This window comes from Mustela nigripes, chromosome 6 (genome assembly GCF_022355385.1).
Source record: "Mustela nigripes isolate SB6536 chromosome 6, MUSNIG.SB6536, whole genome shotgun sequence".
Classification (NCBI taxonomy): domain Eukaryota; kingdom Metazoa; phylum Chordata; class Mammalia; order Carnivora; family Mustelidae; genus Mustela; species Mustela nigripes.
Window position 1 is genome coordinate 21,189,307 of NC_081562.1, and position 25,731 is coordinate 21,215,037.

At 35.5% G+C, this 25,731-nt stretch overlaps 1 protein-coding gene across 12 annotated transcripts in view; it reads left to right on the forward strand.

Moving 5' to 3' along the window:
* ANKS1B (ankyrin repeat and sterile alpha motif domain containing 1B) overlaps nt 1-25,731 on the forward strand; it is a 1,094,885-nt gene that overhangs the window by 107,598 nt on the left and 961,556 nt on the right. For all 12 annotated transcript variants that reach the window (XM_059402276.1, XM_059402278.1, XM_059402277.1 and 9 more), the window contains exons 2-4: nt 1,167-1,247; nt 11,375-11,531; nt 17,507-17,803. In XM_059402276.1, the coding sequence (XP_059258259.1) occupies nt 1,167-1,247; nt 11,375-11,531; nt 17,507-17,803 (535 nt within the window). The remainder of the gene's footprint in view (nt 1-1,166; nt 1,248-11,374; nt 11,532-17,506; nt 17,804-25,731) is intronic.

The following is a 25,731-nucleotide window of genomic DNA, read 5'->3' on the forward strand; positions in this document are numbered from 1 at the left end:
AAACTCAGTTTCCTTTCACCTTTTGGGGTCTCCCAGAGCCCAGCTTCTGCTTTTAAGTTCTAGGCTTCAAGTCCTGTTGGTTGTAAGAACTCACAAAATGTGGTTCCTTTGATTTTCAAAGCTAGATGCTGAAGGGATTCTTTGTGTAGGCTTTCCAGTATGATGGTCTGTTTTTCATCCCTCTATGTGCCTATGGCTCCCTTCTTCTGGCAGCCAGACCCAGGGAGTTTTTTAGCTCCCCACTGCATCTTTGCCCTTCCTAATCTCTTCAGTGTTGTCTCTCCTTGACATTTAGGTGTGGAGTTTGTTCTGCCAATCTTTGGATTGTTTTCTAGATTATTTGCACTGATGTGAGTGTTATCTAGTATCTGTGAGAGGAGGTGAATTTAGGGTCCTCTTCTACCGTCTTCCCTGGAGATCTCTAGATTTTAGTTTTTATGAGTTTAATATTGTCAAGAGTGCCAGATAAAATGATTTTTTTGATCTAGTTTTTGAAAAGTGGCTTTTAGTGCCTTAGGTTTTCAAAAGCTAAACATAGTTTCTGTGATAGTAGTGATTAAGGATAAAATAGACTATTTTGTGTAGTTATATTGTCTTCAAAATATGTTGTAAAATGTGTTTTCAAAACTATCTTCTTGTGGCTTACAATAGTCCAGATCTTCAATTATAGTTTCAAGTATGAAATACTGATTTTCTTGGTAGTATTTGAACTACCAGAAGAGTTTGTATTCTTCCCATAATGCAGAAATATCTTTTAACTTATATAAATCTCTGACATCTCAGAAGGATTATGTTAAAATGGAGGAGGTGTCATAAATCTTTATGCTTTGGTATAGAATATAGTAGCTGAGTGTTAATTTCTTCCAATATTTAAGTATTTATATAAAGTAATAGGGAATTTTTGGATTCAGGTTTTTAATACATGACAGTAATCCTACATTCACTAATAATTTCTGAAGGTAGTTATATTCCCTAATAATTTCCTTACATCAAATAAATGGAGTTATTGTTCCAAGGAGAATGCATTAAAGATGGCATTCATTTTCTACATGACTAGAATTTTCTTATGCAACATGCTGCTGGCTATGGGACTATGAGGCTTCTTTTTGTTTTTCAAAGCATGATTCTGCTTAACTGTTAACTCTGCGCTTGTGCTTTATTTGCAGCATCTGGCGAGGCCCCAATGTGAACTGCACAGACAGTTCGGGTTACACTGCTTTACACCATGCAGCCTTAAATGGACATAAGTAAGTGCTACTTATTTGGACTAGAAACATGATGTATTTAGTTACATGTGATGAAGTTAATTATGTTGATGATAGCTCTCTCATGCTGCCAGGAGTCTCCTGGGCCTAGGTGAATTTGGAGAGGCACTAGGTGGCAACACTGACAATTTAAACTTGGTAGGAATGTTGCTGTGGATTGTTATGTGCAGAGTATAAGCCAAGAGAATTATTCTAAAATAGTCAAATAACATGCAAGGAGAATGAAAGAAGTGACAGGATGTGTTAGTTATGTGTAGCTTTCAGGGGGTAATGAGATAGAACCAATTAGTAACACCACCCTACCTTTTTTGGTATTTTTATCTAACATGGGGAGTATTCACCAAAAGTAAAATCTTAATAGGTTCTTACTTTGAATATGAGCCACTTCAAAATCCTTCAAATTTAGGTAACATGCTTTTCCTTTGTCATTCAAGATAGTCTTTCTGGTTTTAAATTTCTTTAACCTATGGAATTATGTTTCAATAGTGTGATAGCCTATAGTATGGACAGTGAAAGAATGTGTAAACATAGCCATCATTTCTTTTCTAGTGTTTTACCTGGGTGACAAAATGTGAGGAGGTTTACTGACAAAATATGAGGAATCTGAGTGATTCAGATATTCTGTCCTCCTCCATTAGAAGGAAAGGGACTCTTCTCATGTCTCCTTTTCCTTTCTGTTTTTCCTTTGCTCTAAAGAACCAAAGTATTATTCTTCCCAGACTTGGACCATTTCATTTTACTTTTACTTGAGTTTTTTAAAGATTTATTTTAATGAGAGAGAGAGAGAGAGAGAGAGAGTGTGTGTGTGTGTGTGTGTGTGTGCATGCACATGCCAGGGGAAGGAAGAGAATCTTCAAGCAGACTTCTCACTGAGTGTAGACCCTGACTTAGGGCTCAGTCCCATGACCCATGAGATCATGATCTGAGCCAAAACCAAAAGTTGGATGCTTAACTGACTAAGCCACCCATGCACCCCCATTTTACTAGAGTTTTTTTTAGATGTGGTAATTACTGCCTTAAAAATGTTAGGCACACAAAAAAGTGCTAGTTACCTTTTGTTTTCCCACCTAACTATTCCTTTATTTTGTGAATTGAGGCATAATATGATCAGGTCACACCTGATTACATTTTATGGCCTTAAAGTTCTCACAAAAGTAACACCCTTTTTATCATTTATCATCATGACATTTTTTATTTTTAAACTTACTGCATCAACTTAGCATTATCATTCTGTTTGGATATGGAGATATATCTTTAACTATCTACCCATATATAATTATACATATAATCATAAACATAATGTTTTATCATTTGGATTCTTAATATTAGAATTCCCAAACAACATTTCTTTTTATCTACTCCCTATTATATATTATATTATCTTATACATCTAACTTGGAATCTTTTATTTTGCTGGGTCTTTTTCAAAATATATTGCTGTACTTCTGTAGAGTGCAAAATGTGTAGAGATCCCTACCATCTGAATATTTTAAAGGAATTACTATTTACTCTTCCTTGTCCTTGGGTCATCAGGAATGAAGGCAGATTAAATCAGCCCAATAAATACAATGCTGATGGCTTCTTTGGTCATCTTAATTGTGTATTAGGGGAATTCCAGTTGGGAAAATTGGAAAGATGTACTATCAGATCTATTGGACAGAAGATTGAGCCTGAGCTCAAAGCTGTACTACTCTCCTTGTTCTATCTTAGCTTGTCATTATAAGTACTTCTCAAAATAATGTCCCAAAACGGATTAGCATTCATATCCATCTGTGGTTTTCAGTGTTTAGTAAATGTTGTATACATGATGGCCTGTCAAATTCTAACTATTGAGATATGTTTCCCTATGCCCCACTGCAAAATTCTTCATTTCTATTAGCATTATACAAAGTAAAGATAATTTAAGCAAGTTGATTAGCAATCATTAAGATCATAAAGAGAGGGGGATTTGACTAGATATCTTAGATATCTTTCAAGATCTCTTTAATTGCAGATATTCTCTGAGAATTATATATCTCTGCTTTGTTTTTATATGAAGATTCCATCTTTTTAACACTTTCTGGAAAGATTTTACCCAGTGTCATTCTATAGGCATTGGAAAAAAGCAGGAGAATTCTAATCCCATCTTCCTATCTCTGCTAGTTATATATCTTGAGCCATTTAATTAACCCATGTAGGGCTCAGTTCAGTATAATGAATACATCGGCCGGATATTATCCATTGTTCCTTTCAATTATAATATTTTATTATATACTGTTTTAGTATTTGTGGTTCAGTTATGTACTATGATGCTACAATTCTGAAATTTGAATTTTCATTTAGAGTGTAATATCTCTTTACTTTAGGGCCCCTGGGTGGCTCAGTTGGTTGAGCAACTGCCTTTGGTTCAGGTCATGATCCTGGAGTCCCAGGACCAAGTTCCATATTGGGCTCCCTACTCAGTGGGGAGTCTGCTTCTCTCCCTCTCCCCTCCCCTCTTATGTTATCTCTCATATATATATATATATATTTTTTTTTTACTTTAAATTACCCATGGATTTTTAAAATTAGAGATAGTTTATTCAATCCTGCCCCCTCCCTTCCCTCATATTATAGATGGAAAATAAGCCCATTCTGGATAAATGACATAGTGGTCACTTAGATATTAAGGTGGGGCTGTGTTTAGAGTTTATGTGTAATGGTTCTAAGTGCATGCTTTTATATTATTATTTTACATTATCTTCCTTTTGTGGCTGTGTGCACATGAGTTTCCTAAACTCTTGCTGGCTTTTTTCTGTTCTAATATCTATTTCTGGGCTGCCTCTCATTATCAACTAGTGTGTTCTCATAAAATGGTAATTTTAATATTGACTTAAGAAAAAATATTTGAAGGAAAAAAATGTCCATAGTGTATATCTCAGAGACAGAGAAGAATTTTTTTTTCTTTCCTTTGCTGTTGCTGTTCTCACTTAGCAAGGTAATGAACAATTGATTATTTTGTATTATTCCCAAGCAACCCTTAGCAGTCAGCACAGAAACACATCATTTCCATGTTTGTTGCTATTGTTGTTGTAGCCATCAGCTATAGATTGTTTCCAAAAACATAATGATTTCTAGGCTAAAGTTCATGGAATCATAGAGCTAGCAGTAATATTACAGGGTTCTGTAGCTTCTTATTTTGCTCTGAACACAGGCTTTTCTCCTACCCTCAACATAAAATCTAAACATTCATACTGTTTTATATCCTGTTTATATGCCTGTTTTATATCCTTTTATTTTGTATGTTTTATGAGGCTCTTGTTTAGTTAGTCCACAAGTGGAGCAGCATTTTGTACCTGAAATATATTATTTCATAATGAACAATTCATCTCCACTTAACCAAATCAGGACACAATAGAAAATGTACTTCTGTTAGTGATTTCCTGGGTCATTTGTAATTGCAGATTAGAAAATTATTACCATCAAATGATAGAAAAAAAACATGGTTAGTAGAACAAAATCCACTAACAATGATTATAAGCTATTTCAGTAGATAGGCAAGAAACCCGTTTTTCTTTTTTATAATATGAAGGATTCATTTTTCTCTTTCATGTATTTCTGCTACAAATTTGGCTGTCTTAATTCTCTACTGAACAGACACTAGCCAGCCAGCTGGCCTGCCTTTCTGCCTTTCTTCTTCCCTCTCTCCCTCCTTCCCCCACTTTCTTCCTCCCTCTTTCCCTTTTTCTTTGCTCTCTCTCTCCCTTCTTCTCTTCCTCTCTCCTTTCCTTTCCTCTTTTCTTTTTCTAATCTTTTCTTTTTAATAATAATCTTACTGTTCACTCTAAGTTTTTACTAAACATGTGTATTCAATGTCAGTTCTCTTAGCAAATTGTTTCTTTTCTTTTTTTCTTGTTAGGGTTCATCTCATTAAGCTACTATATTGGGCACACTGTGATTCTTGATGCTGTTTTGAGACCTCTCAGCACTAAATTGTTACCATTTATATCCTCAAAATATGTATATTCTTTGTTATGTGTGGGGTTTAAATATTTACTGTTCTTGTTTTTCATTCTTTAAACATTTAATGCTTGGATCCTAGACTCCATTATCTGAAATCCAAACTCTATCTCAAGTTATATCTAGAAACCAGATAGTAATATATGTGTACTTTTAATTTACTCTCTCTTAGGTTTTCTTTTCTTTTTTCTTTTTTTTTTCTCTTAGGTTTTCTAATGAAAGAAGAGAACTTCCTCTAAAAATTTATGATCCATAAAGTTTCTGTTCGGTAAACCGAGAAATAACTGATCTGATTGCTTTTTTCCTGGATAAGGGTATTAAATAGTTAAAATCTGCTCTAATTCACTCTCCCTGGCAATCTAGGAGAGTGAATTCAATATAAAAAGGAGCTCCTATTACAAAATGGGGGGGTGGTTTTCAGGTTTTTTGACCATGTCAAACACATTTGCAACTCTATTACTGTTAAAGAGAAGTAAAATCTTCAAGAAAGTCTGAAATCAAAAGGGCCCTAATTAATTAAGAATTTCATTAGTTTGTTAAATTCTATATCCATTTGAAGATGATTTGCATTTATTTCCAAGTTCTTTGGACTAGTACCAAGGGAGGATGGAACAAAATAAATGTCTTTGGTTATGATTTAACTATAGGGAAATTTGCTCTGCGGTAAAGAAACTCGAATGTTGAACTTCCCCAGTTAACTTAATTTTGCTCAGAACATATCCTGAAACTCCTTAAAAGATATTTCATATGAATTATAAGTATATTTATAGCTATCAGAAAATGAAAAAATTAAATATAGTAGCAAAAATCAGTACTTGGGGCACCTGGGTGGCTCAGTGAGTTAAGCTTTCAGCTCGGGTCATGATCTCAGAGTCCTGGGATTGAGCTCCGCGTCGGGCTCTCTGCTAGGCAGGGAGCCTGCTTCCCTCTCTCTCTCTCTGCCTACCTCTCTGCCTACTTGTGATCTCTCTGTCAAATAAATGAATAAAATCTTAAAAAAAAAAAAATCAGTACTTTAAGAATGCCTATTTTTACCTGAACTTATATATTAGCCTTAAGCTGCAAAATGTTACAGTGATTTAAATTGTATTAATATTAAATTTAATTTGATATTTTGTTTTACTCCTGGGAAATGGAATTGTTTTTTCTGTGATCTCATTGACCACATTTATTTTAGGATTTTAGAGCAGTTCTTATTTATGAAATGCTGTATATAAGAAAGAATGCCACTTTATGATCAAAATATAGATGTTAATTCTCTTGTTTGCCATTTTATGAGCATTGTTCATCAATATAACTCAATATTTCATGCCTCGTAACTAAGCACAGTCAACATGTTCATTTGTTGATACTTCTGAAAGATATAAGGTACAACCTAAATAAAAATGAAAATCAATAGGATGCCTGAGTGGCTCAGTCAGTTAAGTGTCTGTCTTCAACTCAGGTCATGATCCTGGGGTCCTGGGATTGGATCTTTTATCAGGTGGAGAGTCTGTTTTTCCCCTCTGCACTTACCCCCTGCTCATGATCTCTCTCTCACTCACTCTCTCTCTCTCAAAGAAATAAAATTATAAAAAAAGAAAATAATACTGATTTGGGTAGGATCCTAGTGTTAAATACCATTCTAGTTTAGATATTATTGATAGTACCTGAAATTTAATTTCTTTTTTTTTTTAAAGATTTTATTTATTTATTTGACAGACAGAGATCACATATAGGCAGAGAGGCAGTCAGAGAGAAAGGAGGAAGCAGGCTCCCCAATGAGCAGAGAGCCCGATGCAGGGCTCTATCCCAGGACCCTGAGATCATGACCTGAGCCGAAGGCAGAGGCTTTAACCCACTGAGCTACCCAGGCGCCCCGAAATTTAATTTATTCTTAATGAATATGGAGATAAAGGGCCTGTTTAATACATTATTACTTGTGATATACATTAATGCATCACATGATGTATAAATGAAGGTTGATTAATATTTTATTTATGATTCAGTAAGACCAACAGGCACATTTTTTTAAAAAAAGATTTTATTTATCTGGCAGAGAGAGGGAAATCACAAGTAGGCAGAGAGAGGCGGGAAGCACGCTCCCCACCGAGCAGAGAGCCTGAAGTGGGACTCAATGCCAGGACCCTGAGATCATGACCCAAGCCAAAGGCAGAGGCTTTAACCCACTGAGCTATCCAGGTGCCCCTAACAGGCACATTTTTAAATCAGAAATATAACTTTATATTTATTAAGTATGTTTTCACAATAGAAATCTGAGCCATGCCATTTCATTCGTTGGTATCTGGGAATAGGATGAAAGGTACAGCTTAAATAAAAATTTAAAAATAAATTAAAAATTAACAAATTTGGGACACCCAAAAGACTCAGTTGGTTAAGCATCTGACTCTTGATTTTGGCTCAGATCGTGATCTTAGGGAGTCGTGGGATGGAGCCCTGTGCTGGGCTCCCTCCCCAGGGGGGAGTCGGCTTCTCTACTTCTCTCCCTCTACCTCTTCTCTCACTGGCTCTCTTTCTCTCAAATAAAACAAACTAGTAAAAATGAGTTAAAAAAAAACCACCTAATATAGGGGTGCCTGGGTAGCTCATTTGGTAAAGCATCTGCTTTCAGCTTGGGTCATGATCCCAGGGTTCTGGGATTTGAATTGATTGAGTCAGGTTCCCTGCTTGGTGAGGAGTGTGCTTCTCCTTCTCCCAACTTTTCTCTCTCTTTATCTCACTCCCTCTCTCAAATAAATAAAGCATTTAAAAAAGTAAATATAATAGTATTTGGTTAGGATTTGTATTATTCACCAAAGGCAATTTCATAGGCATGCAAATTATTCTTTTCAGATTTACCTATCAGATGGTGGTAATATGATACAATACAAATGTCAGTATGCTAATTTTTTCACTCTTTCATCAATCTTCCTGATAATTAAAGAATTAATGTATATCACATACATTATTAGAAAATGTCAACAAGAATTAAGCCAAAGGACAAATTAAACTCTGAATGGATTTCTTGAAAGTAAAAGAAAATAGGATTGGTAACCCATGAAACTTTACTCATTACCCTTTTAGAAGTTTCAGATTATTTTTTTAATTGGTTAGGCATTGAGGAATAAAGTTAAAAACTATTCATATAAGTTATCTTTCTCTGATAAGTGAATTTGGAGAAGGCTATTTTGTGAATAGTATAAATTCTACTTTTACATTCAGATAATAAACAGTATCTTTTTATTCCAATTTTACTTTTATTTAAATGTTGAAATGTTTCATTAAAAAAAAAACTGGGATTATTAAACATTGCTGCAGCTTGCCTTGAGAATAGTGTTGGTTAGTATACAATTTTACAGTCATACCTCTTTTTTATTTGATTCACACCAACCCTTTTGAGACTGGCAGGAAGTTGTAGCCTCTGAATTCTATCTTAACGATATCTGAAAGACTGACAGAGGCTATTTGATTTTCCCAAGGTAACCAAATGGGTAAGTAGTAGAGTTGGAACTCTAAAGCAGATGTTATGATTTTTAACTGCTTTTTAAATTCATTGGTATTGAATCCTTCTTACCACATTGTAATTAATCTTCTCAGAATAGAAGACACTATATGGTAACTTTCACTTGGCAGGGAGGTGAGGAGAAATTTATGAACTCAACAAACTTTAAGTGTCCTTCTGATTTTCAGATTTGTTTTTGCAAACTTTTGGAAACATTTTTTTCGATTTGTTTTTGCAAAATTTTGGAAGCATTTTTATTTTTAAAGGATTTTGTTTTTCTTGGGAAAAGAATTAATATTTTTGTACAGTGCTTTAGTATTTATTGAGTGGTTTCTCTTTTGTGATCTCATTTAAAGATTTTATCAGTCTTGAGCAGTAGGCCTTAACTTTTATAACAATATCCTCTACAGAAAAGAAAAAGAAAGATAAGACTAAGTAATTTCTCTAGGGTCACATCATTAGGTAGTTTGTTTAGCAAGGACTCAGATTCAAATCTTCTAAATTCAGGTTTTTATTAAACAATACTGGCTCTTAAGAAGAATATAAAAGTGAGGGGCACCTGGGTGGCTCAGTGGGTTAAGCCGCTGCCTTCGGCTCAGGTCATGATCTCAGGGTCCTGGGATCGAGTTCAGCAGGGAGCCTGCTTCCTCCTCTCTCTCTGCTTGCCTCTCTGCCTACTTGTGATCTCTCTCTGTCAAATAAATAAATAAAATCTTAAAAAAAAAAGAAGAAGAATATAAAAGTGAGATTTTATTCTTATTTTCTCTAAAATCATATTAGAAAATTTAGGACTCCTTGGAACTTTCTAAATATTTCTACAACATATTCTTGGTTCTTTCGTCATGATTTCATGTATTTATCTATTAAGTCCAATGTTTCATATGTGGGGAAGAAAGAATAATTTTCCCTTTCCCTTCTAGATTCTTGGCTGAGGAACCCCCACTCCTCCCATAATAAAAAGGTAGATTAATGGGAGAAAAACAAGAAGTTTAATAATATGTATATCTTTTGTGTACACATGGGAGATACCCAGAAAAACTGAGTTAACTCCCACATTAAAAACCATTTCCTGCTAAACATAAAATAGATGTTTTTGAGGGGTACTAGTTATGGGAGGTTATTAGGAAAAGCACGATAAACAAGTTACGGGTTGTTACTTAAATTTAAGTTTCTGCCTTCTTCCTTGATAAAAGCTAGAGATTTAGAGTCCATTATCATTTTCTGGTACAAAGAGGGAGACTCCCTACAAATGGAGTTTTCTTCATAGATTTAAATGCCTCTTACAAAAAAGTAACTTCTATTTCGTTTTCAGAGGTTTAACAACACCTACTCTTTTTTAGAAGTAATCAACTGAAAATAATCCTCATGTTAAGGAGGTATATTTTGGGGTGACATATTCTCTTCTTTACAAGTTTAGATCACACTCTGGGCATTCATTATGTTTTACAATTTATTGTAATGCTTGTATCATATCTAGTTTGTGTGTTTATGGGGAGGTAGCTATTAGAGTTCTAACTTCTATTCAGACTTCCTCCAGTTTTTCTTGTTACTTTACATTTAAAGTCTGGCTTCATGAAATATTTAAATCTAGCTCTTTGTGTTACATTCGTTCTAAGTACCAGTGATTTGTTATATACGAGAAAGAACTTTAGAATTTTTTGTAACTGTGTTTATACACACACACACATGCATATATATATATATATATATATATATATATATATATATATGTCTTTGTATATCTGTCTGGGATTTCATTTAGTGAGTTAATAGAATTTGCTTCATAAATGCTTCCATTTTTAAAGGATTTTAAAATGTTTTTGATTGGTTGATACAAAATTCAATATAATGTGTGCCATAAATTAATGTCTTCTTGATGTTGAGTATTATAGTTCAGAATTTTTACTTTGAAAACTTGGTGGGGGATTGAGTACAAAGTGCACATGAGTAGGGTATTTTGAGTATGAATTGATACTGGATCAGTGGTGGAACTTGTCTAATGAATGAATTTCCTTGAAATATTTTCTTAAGGTTTGAACAGAGAGGCGAAGAAGTGCAGAAGTATGAATAGCACATATTCAAAATATGTTGCGTGTCATGGCTGAAAATTTATTGAACTCCTCAGCCCCTTTTTTTACTGTGCTGTCTGCTTTCTATTTTATATGTCTCTTCAATTCCTTATTTCAACTTTCTATAGGAACGATGTATAAATTAACTTAATGTCTCTTAGTAGTATGATCTTTGTGTGTGTGTATGTATAAAGAGTTGGATTATCCTCTGCTTTTCCTTCATGCTAAATCTCAGGTATGCATTATCTGAGAAACTCCTTTAAAAAAAATAGGAAGAGGAATTTTTAAAAAATGTTTTACTTATTTCATTCAGTTATGAAATTAGGTAAGTTCTGCCCAAATGAGTTCCATTAAGTGCTTTCATTGTTTATTCAGTGTTCTGTGTGTGTATGTGTTGTGGTGGTAGTTTTCCAGGTAAGTAAAATAGCCAAATATTAAGTAGGCTAACTCTTCGACCAAATTTTATATTTCTTACTCTAAATTTCCAGCCAGCATCTAGTATACTTTCATAATTACCTGTTCAATGAAATCTGTGTGTTTAGTATATTTTCTTTTCTGTTCTTTTTTTTCCCCCCTTCCAGGGATATAGTTCTCAAACTACTTCAGTATGAGGCATCAACAAATGTAGCAGACAACAAAGGTTATTTTCCCATTCACCTGGCTGCCTGGAAAGGAGATGTAGAAATTGTGAAGATTCTTATTCATCATGGACCCTCACATTCCAGAGTCAATGAACAGGTGCACTTATCATATATTTGCTCTTGCTATAGTTTTGCGAGGTTTGCAAAGGCAAGGCCACATTGAAGAATTGATTATTTCTGTCATTGCCCTGCCAAAGATTTTTTTCACGGCTAAATTTCTTAAAGGAGAAATAGAAACATTCTTTGTCACTTCTATTAGTTACATAGGTAGTAAGTTGGGCGTTTATAAAGATACTTGTTAACAAGAGAATACTACATAAAGGAAGTAACTGATACTTTTGCCTAACTTATATAAGCATCCATCTTGCAGTTTTTGAATATTTGAAGATAGAACAGAATTCACATTTGTAATATGAATTAGAGCTTCTCTTAATAACATTTTAAATGTTAAAGCAATGATAATGGATTCATTTGTACAATGCTTTCCATTTACTTAACACTTCCACAGTAAATATAGTTTTGTGAAGCAGAATTCAAAATACAGTATATGCAATTGATAGTCATATATTAAGTTAAAAATTTCCTGTTTGTGTGCCCAGAGAATGTTGAGTAAAACACAGCAGCAATGTACTGACAGATAAAGTAAAAATATTTTCAAGTGCATAATATCCATATTGCACATAGCTGACATATTAAAAAAGGAATGCTATTTTCATTATTCTAAATAAATAAGACCACAGATTTCTGAAAGTAAAATATAGGCCCCTAATACAGCATGGTAACAAACATCTTGAGCTCTGCATGCCCCCTACTGTTCCTATTTTGTAAAACTATATTTGAAAACCAGCATGCAGTCCAACAATTGAATTACAACCATGGCATTAAGCTGCAGGTTGGCAGTTGTCCAATATCAATGCAAGTGGTTACTTTAGGGCAAGAACATCTGATGAAGTGCAATTAGCATACTGTTCAAATGAATATAGACTTTGCTGGCCTTTGACTGAAATTCAGACTGAAGAATAAAAAGTAACACTGGCAGTAGCTATAAACACAAAAGGGAAGAAAAATACGTTTCTTCCCCTGGAAAAATGCAGTTGTAGAAATAAAGTTCCTGTAAGTAGGAAAAATGTTGTATTAGTTGAAAGTGTCTTATTAATAATTATCACAAAATTTTTATGTTTCTAGGTTATAAAATGAAGTGTATTTTTATGCAAATACATTCATAAATTCAATCTTTAAAAAATGACAGATATAACTGTCGTTATCAGCATATCATGCTAAAGGGAAATTTATGGGAATGCTGTTTTGTTTTTCAGAAAAATCAAAAGTTAAAAGATTGTTTGTGAGATGAGCCATCTGGTGGTTATTCTTAAAACTGTCTGAATGCCCCAAAGTGAACCTGAAATAATAAGATGGAAAAACAATCCAAGGTTAAACAAGGGGATGTTAGTTTTTACAAGCAAAATACTTCCTAAATGACATGAAGATAAGAAAAAACATTTAGAATTTATTTGTATTTGAAAGTTGCTTTGTCTTGTGATTTCTACTGGAAGTAAATTGAAAATTTCTTGAGATTTTTAATACCATGCTTTCAGTATTTGTTTATTGTATATATGGTACTCCTTGAGTGCTGACATATTTGTGTCATCTAGTGCCATTTCTCCTAAGTTTCTGATGTGGGATTTTATTTTTGTAAAAGTAGCTTTTCATTTTAGCTTTCTTTCTTTTTTTTTTTTTTCTCCCCTCTGATTGGGGTAGAAATGTACTAGTTACTTATAAACCTTTATGTATTTAAGCAACAGAGGGGAGCAATGAAAATAATAGTTAAGATATATTGAAACATTATGTCAAGTACCATGCTAAGCACTTTTACCTATAATATGTTATTTAATTAATTCTCAACAACTCTTGAAGTGATATTATCCCCTCCCACTTTATAGATGAGAAATTAGGCTCACTAGGGCTAAATAGCTCATCTAAGTTCACACATTACTGAGTAACTAAATCTCAGACTTGGACTCTAATTCCAAAGCCCTCCACAATAGCATATTGGTATTGTCATCATAAATCCTGGCACTTATGGATTGTTTACTATATGCCAGGCAGTGTGCAAAGTACTTCATCTGTTATCTTAGAAAGCTGATGAAGTAGGGATTAATTATTTTTCCTGTTTTATATGTGGGAAGCTACCTTAAAGAGATTAAATAAGTTGCTCATGATATCACAACTACTAAGAAATGTACTCAGTATTTGAATCCAGGTTTTTCTAATGCAAAGCTCAAGCTCTTAACCAATCTTACTTGATGTTATGATAGTAAAACTGTGTAATTGTCAGGGCTTAGTTCTGATTTCTGATAGTCATCTTTGGTTTCTAACACAGCTTTCTTTCAAAATAATTCTGTCTTATATTTAATATTCAAAGTTTACAAAACATTTCCTTCATGCTATTTCTTTCTTTTTAAAAAATTTTATTTATTTATTTGACAGAGAGAGAGATCACAAGTAGGAAAAGAGGCAGGCAAAGAGAGAGGGAGAAACAGGTTCCCTGCTGAGCTGAGAGCCTGATGTGGGGCTCAATCCCAGGACCCTGAGATTGTGACTTGAGCCGAAGGCAGAGGCTTAAACCCACTGAGCCACCTAGGCGCCCCTTGCTATTTCTTTTGATTTATAAGTTATTCTCTATGGTTTGTAGGGAGGGTAATATTCACATTTTGCAGATAAGATAAGAGAGATCAAGTGGTTTACTCTTGCTAATAAGTGTGCGTCAGCACTTCAACATAGGTCACCATTCTATACTGCCCTAGAATTAGTGGTCATTTTAGCACAATGTAATTTTGAAAACAAAGTTGACCTTGCACTGATTGTGGTTTTTATAATTCCTAAATCCTTCCTCTCTATGTCAACTGATTTATTATTGCCTTTCTTTGGTATATATATATAGATATTATGCTTCTCTCTATATTCATCTCCTCCCCCTTTACCTTTTCTTCCTTTTTTTTTTTTTTTTTAAAACATTAGGGCAAAAACAAGAGTAGCCCTATCTTGTAAGTATATTCCCTTACCATTTTCCAAAACTCAAACCTAACAAAAGTTAGTTTCCATTAGTTTTGCTTTGAAGCAAGATCTTTTGGTAAATAGCTTTTGTCTGCCAGTCTTGTTATGCTCCCCATTGTCTAGAAATAGAATTGTCCTCATTTTTTGGAGAGCACCCATTTGGTAAAAAAAAAGGTAATTCAGAACTGCTCAAGAATGTTCTTTGTAGACATACTCACAATTATTAATCAGTGCTTTTTCACAGTCTGTATTTTAAATGAGATTCTTTTAGATCACTTGTTAGTATAGACACATGTATACAATCATGTCTTTTATAAAGGTACCACCGTTGTCGTTTTTCTGATGTGACAGTGTAAGTACGTTTTGATTGTGGATGAACTCTGAATATTTTCTCCTAAGTCTGGTGTGATTGAAATAATTTTTCTTGAGAAACAATCTAATTGGTGTTAATAGAGCAAGTTTCAATTTTGCACTTATAATTTCCTATGCTAAGGTCTATGCAAATGTAGAAATGAGTTTGAGGAATTGTTTTGTAATTGGTTCTTCTTTTTCTCAAAGAGATGCTGTATTTTGAAAGTTGAATTTCTTTCCAACCATAGGAAAATTTGATTTGGTCAGAAGGCATATTTCTATATCATATTTTTATGGTATAAGGTAATAGATTGATTTTCTTATCAGGCTTATAAAACATAGATAAGAAAAATCAAGGAATGTAAACCTGTGTAGACTTGTATGTCGTCAGTCTCTATGAGGAAATAAACTATAGCAACACATTCAAACTAAAAACAAGAACGACTCCTTCCAAAATGATGGGAAAACAGTGCCTTCAGCTGGATTCCCCATCTATCAGATCTTAATTTCTTGTCGATTGTCTTCAGTGGGTAGGTACTTTTTATGGGTTTTCCTTTAATACTTTGATTTGGAAGGTAAAGTAATAAGAAGCATTTCATAGTGCTCATTTAAAAATTTTTTTTTTGCCACTCCTCTCTTTAAGTTTTTAAATTCTCCCTCTGCTCTTAACTCTCTGCTCTCAACTTATCTGCATCCTTAAGCCAGAGCAAGTCTGAATTGCTTTGGGGGACATTAAGATTTGCTTGGGTTTGAGCCCTCCTTGGCCTTTTATGTGGTCAGAGCAGCTATCTAAGCAGCTATTTCTATTACAACTCAATTGGTGTTCTTTTGGGCAAAATCTAGAAATTCTGTTTTCAGAACACCAATTTCCTTTTTTTTCTCTGGCAATGTAGCAATACTTGGCAGGCATTGTGGTGTAGGGGAAATTGACAATATATATAGTTTTTAGACATTCAGCAAATGACAGTAGTAATAGTAGTAATAGTTGTTATCATGGAAGTTGGTATTAAGAGCAGTGACTTTAGTGGGGTGCCTGGGTGGCTCAGTTGGTTAAGCATCTGCCTTCAGCATAGGTCATGATACTGGACTTCCAGACTTCCAGGATAGAGCCCTGCTTTGGGCTCCCTGCTCAGGTGAAAGTCTGCTTTTCCCTTTCCCCCTGCCCTTCCCCCTGCTCCTTTTCTCTCTCTTGCAGACTCTCTCTCTCAAATAAATAAATAACATCTTAAAAAAAAAAAGGTGCAGTGACTTTGGGCTTAGGCTACCTACGTTCAGATCCTGGCCCCTAGACTAAACGGCTGTATATTTGAAGGCTAGTTATTTAACTACTCAGTGCCTCAGTTCCTTACCTGTAAAGTAGCAATAATGATAACAATAGTATCTATCTCAGAGTAAAGATTAGAGCACACAAAAATGGACTGTACCTGTGCCTGGTACATAGTGTTAGCTCTGATGATGGTAACCTCTTTCTCTTCAGAACCCTTATTCAGGATCATTGCATTTTTGTGGCTAAAATTTCTTGTTTACATTTCTCCTGACTGATACTTCTACTTTCTGACGTAGTTATATGCAGTCTACTTATACAACCTGCCCAAATAGACTGAAGGGTCCATCTGCCTTGTGACAGGATTTAATTTTCTCTGTTTTAACATTAAAAAAATTTTTTAACTCCAGTGTAGTTAACATACAGTGTTATATTTGTTTCAGGTGTACAATATAGTAATTCAGCAACTCCATTTATTACTCAGGGTTAATCAAGATAAGTGTACTCTTATTCCCCATCACCTACTTCACCCAACCCCCCACCCACTCCCCTCTGGGAACTATCTGTGTTCTCTATAGTTGAGAGTCTGTTTCTTGGTTTGTCTTTTTCTTTGTTCATTTGTTTTGTTTCTTAAATTCCACATATGAGTGAAATCATATGGTGTTTGTCTTTATCTTATTTCACTTAGCATTATACTCTCTAGATCCATCCAAGTACAGTTTTTATCTTGTTAAATTTTAAGAAAATCTTGATTTTCAACTGAAAACCCTTATTAGGTGCATATAGAACACTGTGATACTCCTTGTAACTTGTCTGGCAGTGGGTTTAAGTCTGCCTCTTAATCCATAATTATATTTCAAAAAGATGTGATTTAATCTTAGGGCCAATATGTCTTCATTCTCTTTGCGGAAGAAGCAATAATTTGTGCTTAGATGGAAAATAAAATGAAACTTAATTTGGAAAATCTTTCTGTGAATCTTTCATTATCAAGAATTTACCATCTCAGCTATCTTTTGGGAAGCCAGTCTGTTCAAAGTGGGTTATAATTGTTATTAATCTCTCTCATTAACAAATGTCATCAAGGCATTATGCACAGTTCAGATAACACTGACCATCTGGGCCCAGCAGGGCCACTGACTAAGATGCCTAAATCATTTATCACTTCTGGAAATTGGAATATATGATGCAGGAGAAAATTTGATATTTCCTATTGAAATGATTAAAAAATGTGATATTTTGGTATAATAAATGATAGATACTTTAACAAATATTCTATTAGACATACTTATTAAAATAAATAAATCTTAACCTTACATTTTCAAAGTATCTCTGGTTTTAAATTACTGCTTAGATTTTGATAATTAAATTTCTGAAAACTTGAATCTTACGTTTTGTCTTAATAGAACAATGAAAATGAAACTGCCCTGCACTGTGCAGCTCAATACGGACACTCAGAAGTAGTTGCTGTTCTCCTCGAAGAGCTCACCGATCCTACCATCAGGAACAGTAAGCTAGAAACACCTCTGGATCTGGCAGCTCTCTATGGACGACTTAGGGTGGTCAAAATGATCATCAGTGCACACCCTAACTTAATGAGCTGCAACACTAGAAAGCACACGCCACTCCACCTTGCTGCTCGCAATGGTCACAAAGCAGTCGTCCAGGTGCTACTGGAAGCAGGGATGGATGTGAGCTGTCAAGTGAGTCTTCTTTTAGCTATGTTTTAAAAGTGGTGATTCTCTTGCTTTGCTTTGAGATACAGATGATATAACTTATATGTAGAAATCTTTCCATTTTTTAATTAAGTTGTCTGTAAATATTTTTATAACTGTTAAATTCAAGACCCTGTACCATATACTGTTGGGAAATATGAAGAGATACAGGCATAATTTCTAACTTCATTCTAATTTTAGGGCTTTATGTATGAAAAATTATCACCAGAAGGCTGTTGTGTGTGATATCATTAGTAATTGTTCACTCAGTGTTGGACTCACTGCCTGACATACACTAGGAATCCAGTCAAAGTTGAATGAATGAAAAAATTAATCAAAATTCAGTTTAATACTTCGGAGTATGTACTTTGTGTTTAATATGTTGACACATTTAGAATCCATTTTTAATAGTCCTCCTGTGGGATTGAGAGCTACTAATTTCCAGTTAAGAGATATGGAATCAGATTCAAAGAGTTAAGAAAGTTGCCTAAGGATGTATAGTTGATAAATCTAGAATATGCATTTATACTTACTGATTAAAGTCTGGGCCTCTTCACACAATAGTGTACTGTCTATACCTGAGTAATGAAGGAAAAATCACTGCCTAAGGGCAATCAGGAGGAATTTTATTGGAGAGGTGTGATTTGAGTTGAACTTTGAAGCATGGATAACATTTGCAAAGGTTTCGCCACAAGGAAAGGGCAACCTACTTCTTTAGTTTTAAGGGAAACTTACTTTTATTATCTGTTTCAAGTTAACTCTAATGCCAAGGTTAACTTTTTTTTTTAACCACCTTTTTCTTTTATTACTGTTTTTTTGTCTCCCAAGTCAGTGGCAGCATTCTTATATTCCAGAGACCCATTTGATTCCTGTCAGGTTGTGTCCTTCTCCCTTGTGTATTAAAAGCTATTGCTATCTAACAAAATGTCCTGAAACTTAATGGTTTAACACAGTAACTACTTATTTAGCTCATAATTCTGTGGTTGGTGATTTAGTCTGAGCCTTACTGGGTAGTTCTGTCTTGGCTGGGTTCTCTCTCTCTCATATGTCTGGGGTCATTTATAAGTCAGTTGAGTGCCTCTGTTGTAGAGATTGACTGTATGTTCCTGGGATAATGCGTGAGGTTGTCATGTGTCTTTCATGATCCAGTAGGCCACCCTGGACTTGTTCACATGACAGCGGTATGGTTCTGTGTGCTTGCATGTGTGCACATAGGAGACGGAGGGAAGGAGGAAGGGAACAGGATTATACAAAGTCTCTTGAGGTCTAGGGTGGGAGCAAGCATCCTGTCTTTTCTGCAGTGTTTGGTTAGCCAAGAGGTCACAAAGGTAGCCTAAATTCAGGGTTGGGAAAACAGATTTTACCTCTTAATTAGAAGAGGGTATGAATTGTTGTGTTTGTTTGTTTGTTTTAAAGATTTTATTTTATTTGTTTAACAGAGAAAGAATCACAAGTAGGCAGAGAGGCAGGCAGAGAGAGCAGCAGAGAGCCTAATATGGGGCTTGATCCCAGGACCCTGAGATCATGACCTGAGCTGAAGGCAGAGGCCTAACCTACTGAGCCACCCAGGTGCCCCGAGGATGTGAATTGTTAAAAGGATGTAAATGCCCAGAGGGAACATTCCAAGTGTTGTTAGTGCTCAAAATTGTGGGGTTGCTTTTCCTAGGAATTATTTAGAGGTTGAATTTTGTTTCTCTTTTGTTTTCCACTGAAATTTAAAAAATCTTCAGCTTTCTCATCCTACATTTTAAGCTGGTACCCTAAAACAGACATTTCGTTGGAGCTTTGCCTATATTATTTAGCTATTTGGTATTTAAAAAATCTTTTCTTAATTTTTTATTTATTCTACTTTGGCAGCCTTGAAAATAAAAGAATTTTTTCTAGTCCCCATGTTAAAAAAATCCAACTTTCCCCTCTAAAATAAGATAGATGCATGTTTACTATTGTAACTGACTCACAATGTTACTGTCAAAGTGTGTTTAATGATATGCTAGATGTTTATTGTCTTTTTTTTTTTTTTAAAGATTTTATTTATTTAGTCAGAGAGAGAGAGCGAGAGTGAGCACAGGCAGACAGAGTGGCAGGCAGAGTCAGAGGGAGAAGCAGGCTCCCCGCGGAGCAAGGGCGCCGGGATCATGACCTGAGCCGAAGGCAGCTGCTCAACCAGCTGAGCCTCCCAGGCGTCCCTAGATGTTTATTGTCTTGTCTGAATGTTGAATTTCTGTAACCTAGATTTACTGTTTTCATAGCATTTCTGGAATATTTTTAAAAATATTTCATTTATTCATTTGAGAGAGAGAGTACACAAGCCATGGGAGAGGGATGAGCAGACTCCCCACAGAGCAGAGCACCTGATGCAGGCTTGATCTGAGGCCTCCAGGATCATAACCTGAACCAAAGGCAGACTATTAACCAGCTGAGCCACTCAGATGCCCCAGACACTTTTTAAACTTGATGGTACAGATTAGTTCATAACCAAGGACTTCACTATGACTGAGATGAGTAACTCACTTCATGTCCATGGCCAAGATCTTTTCATATTTTGTGCTGATGACATGGCAAAAAGAGAAAGAGTCTAGCTTCAATTTTATATATGTAATGGTACATCTTTTTTATATAAAATAATACTCACTACATTTCATGTTTTTGAAGAATTAAACGTAAGTAAGATCTCTGCCCAAAATTTAGTAGAGGATATAGAAACTTGGAAGAATGACTCCTGTATATGACATACTAAGATAAATAGTAGGGCAAAGTGCTATGGAGATATTAGTGAATAAAACAGATTTTAAGAGGGAGGAATTGAAGAGACATACAGTGATATTTGAAGAAGAGCTTGAAGATTTTTAGGACTTTGAATTTAGGTATAACTTAGCTTGCAGATGTGCATTATTTGGCTAAAGGAGTATTTTAAAATATTGAATTTGAATGCTTTTAGATGGGGTATAGAACTTCCAAGGTCCCAAACTCTCTCTTTCTGCCATCTTGTCATTGTAAGATTCTTTCCTTTAGATTTTCTACTTTGCTCTTATAGCATTTGGGTTTGTTACTCATATATCAGATGAAAGGGACAAAATATGTTCAGACCACTCTAAACACTTAGTGAGAAACATCAAGGCTGGTACCTGAGCGGGATGGGCAATGTTTTATTATTATTTATGCTCCCTCTATGATTTCATCCTGAAGGTTTCCAAGAGGTAGAAATGACAACATACTCTAAAATATATCTCAATGATTTGAATATTCTAGTATTTAGTTAGCCTTAGTTGATGTTTTGCCTTTGTTATTATTGCTTTATTTATAGAAAACATTTTTTGTTTCATTGCCTTTTTTGGGTCAGTGTATAATTTTATTATGCCATTCAAATGAACTGTCTCCAAGTTTGCCTATCAGATTCACTACAAAGTTGTTGGGTTTGTTTGTTTGTTTGTTTTGAGATGGAGAGAGACGGAGGGGAAAGACAGAGAGGGGAGGAAAGAGAGAATCTCAAGGAGGCTCCATGTGGAGCCTAATGTGGAGCTTCATCTCACTACTCTCAGGTCATGACCTGAGCCAAAATCAAGAGTCAGACTTTTAACCAACTGTCACCCTGGTGCCCCCCGCCCTCCCCCACATTTTTTTTTAATATTGTATTTAAAGTAGAAATTTGTTGATATTCTTACTGGGTGAGAGTGAAGAATACCAGGTACTAACCTTAAATTGTTTCAGTGGCTTTAATATTTATTGAATTGTTTTAGTTAACCAGTTATAAATTAGCAGTATTAAAAATAATCCTATTTGGTAAATTACAGCGATACACATTTAGACTAATTACATTCAAATCATTATAAATAATTATTTAAAATTTAGAGATGACTTTAGAAGATTGTCCCTTTTTTTTGGTAATTGCAAATGTTTTAAAATGTGTAATTTATGTTTGTGTTTTCTGTATAAATTTTGGTTTCTTCTTCATTTCTCTGAGCAATTTTGAATTATAACACACATTTTAACTAGTGAGAAAAACAATCTAATTCCCAATTAGGTGATTTCATATTATATTATTATATAAGCCCTTTAGTTTTAAAGGATTTCTTAATAAAGAGAATCCATTATATTAAGAAAATGGGTTTTCAGGGGAGGAGTCAAGATGGCGAAGTAGCAGGCTGAGACTGCATCAGGTAGCAAGAGATCAGCTAGATAGCGTATCAATCCATTGCGAACATCTACAAATCCAAAAGGAGATGGAAGAGAAGAAGAGTAACAATTCTAGAAACAGAAAATTGACCACTTTCTGAAAGGTAGGGCCGGCGGAGAAGTGAATCCAAAGTGACTGGGAGATAGACCACGGTGAGAGGGGCCGGCTCCTGGCAAGCGGCAGAGCAACGGAGCACGAAGTCAGGACTTTTATAAGTCTGCTCCATTGAGGGACATAGCTCCAGAGGCTAAACTGGGGTGAAGCCCACACTGGGTCAGTGTGGCCCCAGGTCCCACAGGGTCACAGAAGGATCAGGGGTGTCTGAGTGTGGCAGAGCTCGCAGGTATTAGAGTGGGGAAGCCGGCTACAGAGACAGAGTCAAGAAGTGAGCTCTCAGCTTGGGGTTACCTTGAACTGGTCGCAGGCTGGGTGAGCTTGGAGTACAGCCAGAGGCCAGGGACATGGGAGTGATTGAGCGCTAGTCTCTTGGGTGCACTGAGGAGTGGGGCCCCAAGCTCTGGGCTCCTCTAGGCTGGAGACCAGGAGGCCGCCATTTTCTTTCCCATCCTCCAGAACTCTACGGAAAGTGTTCAGGAAACAAAAGCTCCCAAAAGCGAACCCGACTGAGTTACTCAGTCCAACCCCTGGTAAGGGCGGTGCAATTCTGCCTAGGGCAAAGACACTTGAGAATCACTACAACAGGCCCCTCCCCTGGAAGATCAACAGGAAATCCAGCCACGACCAAGTTCGCGTACCAAGGAGAACAACGAAATTCCAGAGGAGGAGAAAGCAAAGCATGGAATTCATGGCTTTCTCCCCATGATTCCTTAGTCTTGCAGTTAATTTAATTTTTTATCTTCTTCTAAAATTTGTTTAACTTTTACCCTTTCCTCTTTTAACGTTTTTTTTTTAAAAGATTTTATTTATTTATTTGACACAGAGAAATCACAAGTAGATGGAGAGGCAGGCAGAGAGAGAGAGAGGGAAGCAGGCTCCCCGCCGAGCAGAGAGCCTGATGCGGGCCTCGATCCCAGGACCCTGAGATTATGACCTGAGCCGAAGGCAGCGGCTTAACCCACTGAGCCACCCAGGCACCCACTTTTAACGTTTTTTAACCAGTTTATCTTAACAATACCTTTCATAAAAAAATAATAATCTTTTTTGAACCTTCATTATTATAGTCATATTATATCCTTCACTGTATCTAACTTTATTTTTTGTATACACATAGGGTTTTTTCTTCTAAAAAAATTTTGGGTACAACTTCTTCTAATAGATCAAAATATGCCCTAAATCTAGCTCTGGGCTTGTTCTAGTCTCCGTCCGAGCAAAACCTCTCCACTTTCTTTTTCTTTATTCTCCTAACCAACTTACTTTATCAACTCCTTTTTTAGAAATCAAAAAAATTTTTTTTTCTTCATCTTTATAGGCATATTCCATCCTTTCATTGTGTTTACCCTTATATATGTTTTTCATTCTTTAAAATTGTGGGAGGTAGTTTCTTCTACGAGACCAAAATACTCCCCAAATTAAGTGGCTGACCCTGTTCTAGTCACCAGTCTAATATATATATTTTTTTCTTTTTATATTTTCTTAAATTTTTTTTTAAATTTTTTTTCCCAAACTTCTTTTTATCCCCTTTCTCCTCCCCATGATTTGGGGTCACTTCTGATTTGGCTAAAGCGCATTTTCCTGGGGTCTTTGCCACCCTTTTAGTATTTTATTTGCTCCTTGTATATTCTTATCTGGACAAAATGACAAGGTGGAAAAATTCACCACACACAAAAAAAAAGAACAAGAGGCAATACCAAAGGCAAGGGACCTAATCAATACGGACATTGGTAATATGTCAGATCTAGAGTTCAGAATGATGATTCTCAGGGTTCTAGCCAGGCTAGAAAAAGGCATGGAAGATATTTGAGAAACCCTCTCTGGAGAGATAAAAGCCCATTCTGGAGAAATGAAAGAACTAAAATCTAACCAAGTTGAAATAAAAAAAGCTATTAATGAGGTACAATCAAAAGTGGAGGCTCTTACTGCTAGCATAAATGAGACAGAAGAAAGAATTAGTGACATAGAAGACCAAATGACAGAGAATAAAGAAGCTGAGCAAAAGAGAGACAAACAAATACTGGACCACGAGGAGAGAATTCAAGAGATGAGTTATACCATAAGATGACACAACATTAGAATAATTGGGATTCCAGAAGAAGAAGAAAGAGAGAGGGGAGCAGAAAGTATATTGGAGAGAATTATTGTAGAGAATTTCCCTAATATGGCAAAGGGAACAAGCATTAGAACCCAGGAGGTACAGAGAACACCCTCAAAATGAAAAAGAATAGGTCCACACCCCATCACCTGATAGTAAAATTTACAAGTCTTAGGGACAAAGAGAAAATCCTGAAAGCAGCCCAGGAAAAGAAGTCTGTAACATAAAATGGTAAAAATATTAGATTGGCAGCAGACTTATCCACAGAGACCTGGCAGGCCAGAAAGAACTGGCATGATATATTCAGAGCACCAAATGAGAAAAACATGCAGCCAAGAATACTATATCCAGCTAGGCTATCATTGAAAGTAGAAGGAGAGATAAAAAGAAAAAACAAACAAAAACTGAAAGAATTTGCAAACACTAAACCAGCTTTACAGGAAATATTGAAAGGGGTCCTCTAAGCAAAGAGAGACCCTAAAAGTAGTAGATCAGAAAGGAACAGACAATATACAGTAACAGTCACCTTACGGGCAATACAATGGCACTAAGCTCATATCTCTCAATAGTTACCCTGAATGTTAATGGGCTAAATGCTCCAGTCAAAAGACACAGGGTATCAGAATGCATTAAAAAACAAAACCCATCAATATGACGCCTGCAAGAAACTCATTTTAGACCCAAAGACACCTCCAGATTTAAAGTGAGGGGGTGGAAAATAATTTACCATGCTAATAGACATCAGAAGAAAACTGGGGTGGCAATCCTTATATCAGATCAATTAGACTTTAAGCCAAAGACTATAACAAGAGATGAGGAAGGACACTATATCATTCTCAAAGGGTCTGTACAACAAGAATATCTAACAATTTTAAATATCTATACCCCTAACATGGGAGCAGCCAACTATATAAACCAATTCATAACAAAATCAAATAAATACATTGACAATAATCCAATAATAGTAGGGGACTTTAACACTCCCCTCACTGAAATGGTCAGCTCATTCAAGCAAAAGATCAACAAGGAAATAAAGGCCTTAAATGACACACTGGGCCAGATGGACATCACAGATATATTTAGAACATTTCATCCCAATGCAACAGAATACACATTCTTCTCTAGTGCACAGGGAACATTCTCCAGAATAGATCATATCCTGGGTCACAAATCAGGACTCAACTGGTTTTGAAAGATTGGGATCATTCCCTGCATATTTTCAGACCACAATGCTCTGAAGCTAGAACTCAGTCACAAGAGGAAATTTGGAAAGAACCCAAATACATGGAGATTAAACAGCATCCTTCTAAAGAATGAATGGGTCAAACAAGAATTAAGGAAGAATTGGAAAAACTTCATGGAAACAAATGATAATGAAAACACAACGGTTCAAAATCTGTGGGACACAGCAAAGGCGGTCCTGAGAGGAAAGTATACAGTGATCCAAGACTTTCTCAAGAAACAAGAAAGGTCTCAAGTACACAACCTAACCCTACACCTAAAGGAGCTTGAGAAAGAACAACGAAGAAAGCC